Source organism: Myotis brandtii, unplaced genomic scaffold, assembly GCF_000412655.1.
Source record: "Myotis brandtii unplaced genomic scaffold, ASM41265v1 scaffold8, whole genome shotgun sequence".
Taxonomy (NCBI): domain Eukaryota; kingdom Metazoa; phylum Chordata; class Mammalia; order Chiroptera; family Vespertilionidae; genus Myotis; species Myotis brandtii.
The window spans coordinates 7750338-7762176 of NW_005371219.1; the positions used below are offsets into that span (position 1 = coordinate 7750338).

Genomic DNA, 11839 nt, shown 5'->3' on the forward strand with positions numbered 1-11839 from the left:
GGAAGCTTGGCTTCCTCCATCATTGGGACAACCAAGCCTCCTGCTTGCTCCAGCTCTGTGGCTGCTGGCCGCCATCTTGGTTGGGTTAATTTGCATATAGTCGCTCTGATTGGCTGGTGGGCGTGGCTTAAGGCATAGTGAAGGTATGGTCATTTTGCATGTTTGTCTATTATTAGGTAAGATTGCCCTCCCTAAAAGTTGTAGTAATTTATACTCATCATATATTTCTTGATCTTTTTTTCTCATACTTCAAAACACACTCATCAGAATGTATAAGCATTGAATGTTTCTCCCCCACCTCCCCCCAAAGCCTGTTATCAAACATTTTTATTTTCTTTCAAACTATTAGATTTTAAACAATCTTAGGTGAAAAATGGTATCTTAGTGTAGTTAAGTTGTAGTTGGTTTATTGTGAAGGATCTTTTTTTTAGCCATTTGTATTTCCTTTTATTTTAATTGTGTTCTTTGTTCATTTTTCTATCAGGTTATTGTGGTTTTCTTAATGATTTGTAGGAGTCTTTATATATTAAAGAAATTTAGTCCTTGATATATGAATTATAAATATATTTCCCAGTTTTCTGTTGGCTTTTGACTTTGTATGCTTATTTTTCTCATGTGAAAGTATTCTTGTCATCACATTTATCAATCCTATGTTTTATGACTTGGATTTTGTGGCATTCTTACGCCTGCTCCATTTCATGTGTTCTGTTCTACCACTGCAATGGTTTTCAGTTTATTTTTTTATATGTAACGCATTTACTATGGAGTAAAGTATGATTTAAGGCTCCAACTTCATTTGGAGTTGTCCCAAGATCATTTGTTGAATAATCTCCCACACTTGATATGTCACCTTTTTATATACTAAAGCCCCAAGAATAATGTCTCGTTATAAAAATGAATAATAAACCCTTGAAATGGATATTTTCTTAAAATGCATTTTGTTTAAATAAGATAGTAAAGATATAAGAAGGGGTAAATACTGATTTTAGCCTTAAAGTTTTGCCCAATATATATTTTTTGAACTGTATGTAATTAGATTAGAGATTCGGCAGTTAAAAAGGCTAACAGAGTCATCGTTTTATATGTATATGGCTGCAGTTATACCAAGATGATGTATTGAAAAGCAGGAATGTGGGGTTTTTTTCTTGTATTTATGATAGGATATTAAAATCAAGACACATACATAGACCAATGAATTGGGTGCCTCCTCTACTGAAGTGTGTGGTGGTTAGAACATTACTATCTTCAGAATAAGTGTGGAATAATCTGATTAAGATCACTGATCTCCAATACAAGATTATTTGAATTGTATATGCTATAGATTCATTTAGTAAATATAGCATACTTTGAATCTGAATCCTGAGTTCTCCTAATAAAGATTATCTTCAATTTTGTTCTGCCTGCTTAATTTTTAAAACTCCATTCTGCTCAAAAGGTTTTCATTCACTTGGACCAGATTTCTTGAATTGCTGCCACATGTCCTTCTTTAACCCTCCCGCCCCATTTTTCTTTACAAGGAAAGCATCTGGCTTATATCATGAAGGACTTTTTGAAGCAGTATTGAGAGGAGAGAAATGCTATTTGTATTAATTTTGTATATAATGTAATTTGTACCTAAGCAAGGGTTAATCTTTAGTTGTTAAAACACTAAGAAGTTTTTGTTTAGAGACCAGATTGATGAGCCTTAAAAAAATAATAAAGTTGAATTATTTTTATTTTGTTTCTAAAGCACACTGTATTGGGGGGCGGGGGGAATGGAAGCCTTAACAGTAGATTTTTAGTTTTTGTTAACCACACTTCATTGTTACATAAGGTATAGAATTGTAGATTCCAAGTACAGGATTCTAGATTCACTATGTCAAAAAGCAAAAAAACATTTCACAATTACTTGAGCTTTCCTAAAATATAACAAGGTTGATGGCATCCTGTAGATAAAAAACTTAATTTAAGGCTCACAAACAAAATTAATTTCTCTAAAATTGCTTTTATTCAACCACAGAGAAAACATGTCCTGCAGTACTTTCTCTTTTGTAGATTTAAATAACTTTTTTTATTTTTCATAATATTTCTGTCCTTATTGTGAACCATTATTATAGATGTAATAATAATTATACTTCTTTCAGTTTAAGATATCTAGGTAGGGGCTACTGCTTTTTCATTTCCTGACAAGATGCACGGGAATTAATATTTTGGTTGGTTGTGTTTTAGATGTACAAACACATTGGTCTTATTTTGTATCACTGACAATCCACAGGGTTGGCTGCTATGTACTGAACTTTCTGTTCTAGACATTTTGCCAAGTACTTTATGCAAAACTCTGCTTTAAGTGAAACAGGTTTCATTGTTTTCATCAGAGTCATATTGTAAGCTGTTGTCAGCTATGTGATGCAAACAGAGGGGTTGGTCTGTATATGTGGCCATGAAAGCAACCACCAAAACAAGCCTGTCTCTGTTCAACTGGTTGTTTTCCCCCTTTCCTGTAGCCTCAGTTCATGTTGTTTACTGCTGGAGGTCTGAGATGGTGTAATTTTCTTTTCTAGGAACTTGGAATTAGAATTCCTCGACCACTAGGACATGGACCAAGCAGATTTATCCCAGAAAAGGAGGTATGTTGTTTGTGAAAGTACATAGTGAACTGTGTGCTTTTAAGGAAAACCTTTCATGACCTACATCTTGGCATCTGAACAGTTGTTATTATTAGTCAACAACATGTTTTACGCAAAGTTGTTCACAATTAATCATGCTTTGGCAGTGAATCTGTGGGATTAGAAAGCTGTTGTAGTCATGTTGATTTCTAGTATTTCTAACACCCATATTTAATCAAGGAAAGGCAAGACTTGTTTTGACCAATGATAATCCATCTGATTATATTTAGATATTATTTAGGCATCTCCAGAGCTGAGTTACTTGGTCTTGACCATCTCCACAGGTTGGTACCAGTGCTCGATTGGATCTTTAATTTTAAGTATGTAATTACTCCTATGCTTTATTTACAGATTGTTTGCTATTAGTCAATTTTGGTTCTCCTTAAATTGAGTGAGAGTAGGCATTGTTATAAGGAAAAGCTTTAGTATCTGTTTGCAAGCTTTGCAAGTTTGATAATCTAAATATGCTTCTTTATCTGGATTCTGGACAGGTCTGCAAGCAGGCTTTCTAGATGGCCTTTAATGTTCATTCCCTTCTACATAATATGTGACTGTTCTATCTGCTGCCAGTTGAGTTAAATTTGTAACCCCTCTCTTCTTTTAAGCCAAATTTAATTTGCTTCTAGATGATACTTAGAATGCAGTGCATGCATATTTTCTTTAACACCAATTTACAATTTATGTAATCCTGGTTTTCTCTCTTTTATACAGATTCTTCAGGTGGGGAGTGAAGACGCACAAATGCATGCTTTATTTGCAGATTCTTTTGCTGCTTTGGGTCGTTTGGATAACATTACATTAGTGATGGTTTTTCACCCACAGTATTTAGAAAGTTTCTTAAAAACTCAACACTATCTACTGCAAATGGATGGGCCATTACCCCTGCATTACCGGCACTACATTGGAATAATGGTTTGTGAACATTCAATGAAAAATTCTGCCTGCTTTATTAATCTTTTTAAGAAATGGTTAATACTTTAAACATAGGGATAAATACATATGTTGTGACTTCTTATTGGATTCCTATTAGGTAGTGTCTGTTTTTCCTCTTTCCAAATAAGTATGCTCTCAAGTATAATAGAAAAAGAAACATGTATTTACATACTTTTGAGAATAAACTAGAATACAATATCTGTTTCACTATTATAAATAATTCACACTGATACAAGTGGTGCTAATTAAAGTTTCTTCTTAATCTGAGTTTTTGAAAGTTGAGTGTTTGAAAGTTGGTATGTAAGTGAAGTTTCTAATGTTCAAATAATTTTATCAGATATTTTGTTCGTTCTTGGAATATTTCTGAGGTGCTCTCTATGGTATATAAATTTTTAAACTGTTTATATGAAAACTTCATTTCTGTAGTTTAGGAAAATTTGAAAGACACTAATAAAAATTTTAATTAGCTGTTTTGAACATTATAAAGAAAAAGGATTTGTAGTTCAAGATTTTATTAGAATAATCTTTTTGTTTTCTGTTAAGGCTGCAGCAAGACATCAGTGCTCCTACTTAGTGAACCTCCATGTAAATGATTTCCTTCATGTTGGTGGGGACTCCAAGTGGCTTAATGGCTTAGAGAATGCTCCTCAAAAACTACAAAATTTAGGAGAACTTAACAAATTGTTAGCCCACAGACCTTGGCTTATTACTAAAGAACACATTGAGGTAAGTAGTAAAGTAATTTATCTAGGGGGCCATTAAAATTTTTAAATTGAATTTATTGGGGTGACATTGATTAATTATACAGGTTTCAGGTATATAATATATCATCTGTATATTGTATTGTGTGTTTACCACCAAAAAAAAAAAATTTCAATAGACTCTTTAGAATAGTTTTAGGTTTACAAAAAAGTGTCAGACTTCCCATATTTTATCCCCTCAAACTCCCCCAATACACATACCCAAGTTCTTCTATTATTAACATCTAGCATTATTAGTATGGTGCATTTTATGTAATTGATGAATCAATATTGATATAAACTATTAACTATATTTACATTCAGGTTCATTCTTTGAGCTGTATAGTTTTATGGGTTTTGACAAATGCATAATGTCATGTATCCACCATTATAGTATCACACAGAATAATTTTACTGCTCTAAAAGTCCCCTGTTCATCTCTCCTTCCCCCTAACCTCTTGCAACAACTGATCTTTTTACTGTTGCCTTTTCCAGAATGTCATGTAGTTGGAATCATACGTACTGTATGTAGCCTTTTCAGACTAGCTTCTTTTATTTATCAGTATGTATTTAAGGTCCCCACATGCCTTTAAATGGCTTGATAGTTCTTTAAAAAAAAAAAAGAATAGTTTTTTATTAATTTTAGAGAGAGAGGGAGAAACATTGATGATCGGGTGCCTCCTGCATGGCCTCTATTGGGGAATCAAGCCCACAACCCAAGCATGTGACCTCTTGGTGCACAGACAGTGCTCAACCAACTGAACCACACTGGCCAGGGCACTCATTTTGATTGCTGAAAAACGGTCCAGTGTACCACCATTTGTTTATCCATTCACCTATTGAAGGACATCTTGGTTACTTCCAGTTTGGGGCAATTGTGAATCAAGCTGCTGTAAACATTCATGTGAAGGGTTTTTGGTGGACATAAGTTTTAAACTCAGCTGGGTAAATAATTGAGTGATTGCTGGATTGTATAGTAAGCCTATGTTTAGCTTTGTGATAAACTGTCTTCCAAAGTGGCTGTACCAGTTTGCATTCCCACCAGCAGTTAATGAGCATTCTTATGCTCTTCACCCTTGCCAGCATTTGGTGTTATCAGTGTTTTGGATTTTAGCCATTCTGATAACTGTGAAGTGGCATCTTGTTTTATATCTTTTAAAAATACCATCTTAAACTACTTCCTTCTGGTTCTATTTATTAATAAAGATAATAGAATAGCCTGGCCGGCGTGGCTCAGTGTTGACCTATGAACCAGGAGGTCACGGTTTGATTCCCCAACAGGGCACATGCCTGGGTTGTGGGCTTGATCCCCAGTGTAGGGCATGCAGGAGACAGCCAATCAATGATTCTCTCTTCCTTCCTCTCTGAAATCAATAAAAATATATTTAAAAAATATATAATAGAATGAAAGTAGATTGGCATTCTCTAAAAGTATCTACCATGCAGTAGAAATTTATATCTTTTGTTAGAACATTTTAGATACTGTTACATAATTGAAACATCAAGAAGATACAAGCTTTGAATATGATTAATACAATATTGTTTAGTAATCAAAAATTATACAAGATTATGGAGCAGGAGGGACACAGATTGTAAGACTCTGAAGAGTTATAGACTAATTTAGGAATATTCTGTCAAGTTGTACAAACCGCTATCTTAAAAATTCCTTGAGGAGGTTGATAATAATTTAAAACAAACAATAAAAACCAGGCATATTTTATACAGTAGCTGCCCCTTGAACACAGATTATATTGGATTTGAAACTTTGAACAACATAGTTAATCCATTCATAACCTAGTATCTGAAATAAGGTAACTGCTTTTAATATGCTTTTACTGCAAAATGCATTCTATTATATTTTTATTTATTTATTTTTTAAACATATTTTATTGATTTTTACAGAGAGGAAGGGAGAGAGATAGAGAGCCAGAAACATCAATGAGAGAGAAACATTGATCAGCTGCCTCCTGCACGCCCCCCACTGGGGATGCGCCCACAACCAAGGTACATGCCCTTGACTGGAATCGAACCCGGGACCCTCGAGTCCGCAGGCCGACGCTCTATCCACTGAGCCAAACCGGTTCTGGCAATTCTATTATATTTTTAAATCAGGATTTCAGAAAATAAAAATGATAATGTATCATTATCACATTATGTTAAGCTCTATTGATGAACACAGTTCATAAAAATTAGCAAATTTTGGGTCTACATTTCACAAATTGTAATTTTATGCAAACTTTTGTATACTGACTAATTCTGTTTTCAATAGATTAAATACCAAGATGAACTATCTACTTTCATCAACACCATACCCCAATATTAAAATATTCTTTTCCCCCCCTAAGCAACTTTTAAAAGCTGAAGAGCACAGCTGGTCCCTTGCAGAACTGGTACATGCAGTAGTTCTACTCACACACTATCATTCTCTTGCCTCGTTCACATTTGGCTGTGGAATCAGTCCAGAAATTCATTGTGATGGTGGCCACACATTCAGACCTCCTTCTGTTAATAACTACTGCATCTGTGACATTACAAATGGCAATCACAGTGTGGAAGAGAATCAGGTCAACTCAGCAGGAAATGTTTCGGTAAGTCTCTTGTTACATGATTGTCATAAGACTAATCTCAATAATTGCTATTTGGTGTTTTTTTCCCGTTGGGCCCCTATATCTGTTCATTCAGCAAGTATTTATTGACTCTCTCCAAATACCCAGCATTAGTCCAGTACTAAGGGATATACAAATTTATAAGACCACCTAGGAAGTTATGTTTGAGAAATTTTAGGATTAGGAGCCACCAGCATGTGCCCCATCAGAGCCAACTAGTACTGAAGAGCTACTGCAGTGAGAGAAGGTTGAGAATAGTGCTGCACGGTGGTAGGGACTTCCTAATGCCGATTACATCCTTTCCTTCCCTTCTGGACAAAAGACACAAGCTGGCTTCTTAATTTTTTATCTTTTAGAAGATTTAATTATCCTTGACCTAGAAATTTCTCCTTTTAAAATTTTTTCATGTTTAATTTCATACAAATAAATATTAAAACAAATGTAATTTTTTAAAAATGCTTTCACCTCTACTTTTCTCTGGCTTTTATATTTTCTCAGTTGTTATTGCTTTAAAACAGATGAGAACGAGTTGAATTTTCTATAAGCAAATTTGAGTCAAAATTCCCTCTGAATTCTTTTGCTATAGTGAAAGTGCAAGGGCTTATTTTATGTTTCCAAGAGAAATCAGAGAAATAGCATCACAGCTTTCTGAATACTTTGCATAGATTTTCTCCGTTGTGTTATTCCTTTGAAACAGATTTGAACAGGTTAAATTGCCTTTAACTTATATATTTGACTGTGGGCAAGTTATCTAACCTCTCTGGGCTTCTGTTCTTTCATGTATAAAGATCAAACACAAGGTTTTTGTAAGTTTTAAATGAAATGTCTCTGAAGAGGTAAAAGGTCTAGAATGGTATTTATCAGGTGCTAAATTACATACGGTGAGATCAGCACATGAAGGAAAATCATTTTCAAGGTTGATCAGCATGCTTTGCTGACAAAGCCCAAGACCACTATTGTCATCCTCTTTTGAGCTAGTTGGGTTCACATTATAGGTCTGCATATGGCCAGTGATTATTTATCAAAGTTTAGAGGTTAAGAGATGGTCTAAGGGAGAGTATATCAGTTGCTAGGATGCTTGGAAATTGTATTATTGCTCTTCCCTACTTTTGATATAGTACAAGGCTAAAGAAAAGTACTTGATTGTTTTTAGTTATCCTTCTATTAAAATAATAGTGAAATAATAGAAGTTTTCTGTAGTAGATAAGCTTCCTATTTTCAGGTGTTGAGTTGGCTTCTTTTAGAAGGTTTATAGCCCACACTGATGGGACTTGACAGCCATCTGATATAGTTTATTCTTCAGATACAAATGGTAAAAAACAAACCAAAAATAATTTCCTCATATAATATCAACATTTTAATATTAAAATACACTGTTTTCCTCATTTCTATCAAGTGTCTCATCTAAGAATATTTAAATTTTGAACAGTTTTAGAGGAAAATGGGTAAATAAATTAACATAATAAAGGGATAATGTGAGTTGCCAGAGACCTTGATTAAAAAAACAACAAAAAACCTTGGGTCTTTCTCTTAAGCAACAGAATCCCTTTTCAGTTTTTTAAATTTTTTGTTTGGCTACTAATCCTGTCTCAGGAATAATTATGGAGAGGTATGCATCAGAAGAATCATCAATACATCATAGAAACACTTTCCATCATGATGTTATGAGAGAAAGTACTTAGTACAGGAAGGACACTTTGTTGTAACTGTTAGAATCATATGAAAATAAGTACCCCCAAAAAAGTATACAGTATTTTTCTCTTAACATAGACTTATACTGACAGTCATTCTGCAACAAATATTTCTTGAATACTATGTGCAAGGCACTATGCTAGATTCTGAAAATATACTAATAAATTAAATAGGCCTCCTTCCCTTATAAGGGTTTTGTCTTAAGGAAGCAGGCATTAAACCATTATCATGCAATAACAATTACAAACTGTGTTCACTCTCTAAAGGAAAGAGCGGAGTGCTATTTGAGAATAATTAGAGTGACTGAGTTGGTGGGGGTGGGGACTCAGGAGAAGCATGTAACCTGACACCTGAAGGACCAATGGGTGTAAGCCAGAAGAGTAGGGGGAAGAACATTCATAGCAAAAGTAATTTATAAAGGGGAAACACTGATTTTGCATTTGAACACTGAGATTTAAATTTTAAGGTTTCTTACTATGTTTTATAAGGTATAAATTCTACAGATTTGAACCATCTTTCATAGTAAGGATGTAGCAGGGTATAGAAGTATAAATTGTTTGGCTGGCCTAAGACCATTTGGCCATTCCTCTAGTGTCAGACCTGTCATTACAAACATGCCACTGCTGTAGTCATCCCAGTAAGTGACAGCTGCCAGCCCCATTTGCAGAGGTCAGGTGGACAACTCCAGCCCTTTGAAGGACATGTTCCATTCTTACCAGTAATTGGTAAATTGAAAGATAGGGCTGATTACTGTAATTTAGAGATGATAAACATATGTTGACAATATGCCTAATGTATATAGTTGATGCATAACCACTTATACTTTGTGCATCTTACTTGTTTAAACTAATTGAGCAAATAAAAATTAACTTTTAAAATATTCATTTGTTTTAAATTGACAAGTAATATTAAATTTTAATTTTTAAAACAACATTAACAGTAATGACATTGCTAATTTTCTAAGGTAAAAAAACACATTAGAATGTGTTCTTAAAGTAGTTTTTCTTACATTTTCAAATCTGCATATCTCTGTGTGTAACAGACCAAACCCAATTTTTGATTCACTCATATATACTAACATTTTAAGATTTATTTTTCCTATATTCTGTTAGAATTCAAAAATTTCATCCTCTGACTAGTGTAAGAAACATTAATTGTATTTTCTCTTCAGATAAGTGATTCCTTCTTTGAGGTCGAAGCCCTCATGGAAAAGATGAGGCAATTACAGGAATGTCGAGATGAAGAAGAGGCAAGTCAGGAAGAGATGGCCTCACGTTTTGAAATAGAAAAAAGAGAGAGCATGTTTGTCTTCTCTTCAGGTAAAACAACTGTTACATACTGATAAAACTTCTATAGCTTACAAAAGAGAGCCCAATTTTTTTTGAGAGAGAAAATTTAAAAGTTGTTAAACATCAATCCAAACATGTCTTTTCTCTTAGAGACTATTGCATAGGTATTACTGCTTATAAATAAAGCAGGCAACCTAGAAAAGGAAGTTATAGTGAAAATAGCACTAGACTAGGTGGAAGGACATTTGAAAAAATCTAATTTATATACAGGCATAACTCAGAGATACTAAGGGTTCAGTTCCAGACCACCACAATAAAGAAAGTATTATAATAACATGAATCACAGTATTTTTGCTAGTGAAGGGTCTTGCCCTCAATTTGTAAGAAAACACATCATCTGTGAAGTGCAAAAGATGAGGTATGCCTGTAAGCTTGTTTTTCCTTGAGAAGTTTTTCTTTCTACTTACTTGAAACTATAATCTCATCAACTCCTAAAAATAGTTCAGAAAGGTTTAGAACAGTACAGGAAACATTGTAAAAATGATCACACACACACACACTTCTTTCCTTCATTCACCATTCTAAAACCTTTGTGCTATTATGCTAAGTGTCTGACAGTTCGTTCGACCTGTCCAACAGTTTGTTTGACCAGTCGCTATGATGCACACTGACCACCAGGGGGCAGATGCTCCGACCAGTAGGTTAGCTTGCTGCTGGGGTCTGGCCAATAGGGACTGGGTGAGACTGGCCGGACACACCCTGGAGCCCTCCCGTGGTCCCTCCCCAGCCCCTATAGTTCACTGGTGGGGTCCCTCGGGCTGGCCTGTACCCTCTCGCATCCGGGACCCCTCGGGGGATGTCGGAGAGCTGGTTTCGGCCTGATCCCTGCAGGTCAGGCCAAGGGACCCCACTGGTATACAAATCTGTGCACTGGGTTGCTGTTATATATTATAGGACATTAATAAAAAAAATAGTACTAGTGCCAAAGTTTAGAGCAAGCTGATTTGTTATTACCATAAATATTACCCAAAAGGGTGTTCATACTTTTGAATACATACTTTTAAGTAGAACCTACTATCTATAAACTGGAGACAGAGGGAGAATGAGTCTGGATGAAAAGCATAAATAATTCAATGATGAGTTGTTTTTTTTTATAACAGACTAGTGACCCGGCGCGCAAAATTGCGCAGCCTGCCTGCCACCCTGCCTTGATATCCTAACCTCTCCACCCAGAGCTCGAGTATGCCTGGCCCTGCGCCCGGCCCCTCTGGCCACTTCAAGCCCCGCCCTCAGTCCCACGAGTTGCCTTGGGCTGGTCCTGCCGCCTCTGGGCGCCTTCCCGCTTCCGCCCCATCATGGTGCCGGAGGAGAGCGTGGAAGCCTCCCGCCTGCTGCGGAGTTTCAAGCGCCGCTTCCTGGAGGCACACGCACTCCTCCCCCTGGCAGGTGGGCGGTGGGCATGCTGAGTGCGAGCAGTGGGTGGTGAAGGATTGGTGAGGGGGCGCTACGGGCTCTCAACCCCGCCCTACACGCCATGGGATGGTCCCGCCTCCTCTGGGTGCCTCCCCGCTTTTGCCCTGTCTCGCAAGTAGCCTTCTGCTGAATGGTCGTTACGTTGTAAGGGCGTCATGACCATTAGCATATTAGCTCTTTATTATATAGGACTAGAGGCCCGGTGCACAAAAGTTTGTGCACTCGGGGGGGGCGTCCCTCAGCCCGGCCTGTGCCCTCTTGCAGTCTGGGACCCCTCGGGGGATGACCACCTGCTGGCTTAGGCCCGCTCCCTGGGGGATTGGGCCTAAACTGGCAGTCAGACATCCATCTGGCAGCCCGGGAGCCCTTGGGGGATGTCCACTTGCCAGCAGGGAGCAGGCCTGAGCTGCATTCAGACATCCTTAGTGCTGCTGAGGAGGCGGGAGAGGCTCCCACCACCA

At 36.6% G+C, this 11839-nt stretch overlaps 1 protein-coding gene across 2 annotated transcripts in view; it reads left to right on the forward strand.

Annotated features, from left to right (window-relative positions):
* Positions 1-11839, forward strand: part of SESN1 (sestrin 1) — a 100419-nt gene that overhangs the window by 81857 nt on the left and 6723 nt on the right. For both annotated transcript variants that reach the window (XM_005883780.2, XM_014531331.1), the window contains exons 2-6: positions 2541-2606; positions 3357-3557; positions 4122-4304; positions 6664-6906; positions 9788-9935. In XM_005883780.2, the coding sequence (XP_005883842.1) occupies positions 2541-2606; positions 3357-3557; positions 4122-4304; positions 6664-6906; positions 9788-9935 (841 nt within the window). The remainder of the gene's footprint in view (positions 1-2540; positions 2607-3356; positions 3558-4121; positions 4305-6663; positions 6907-9787; positions 9936-11839) is intronic.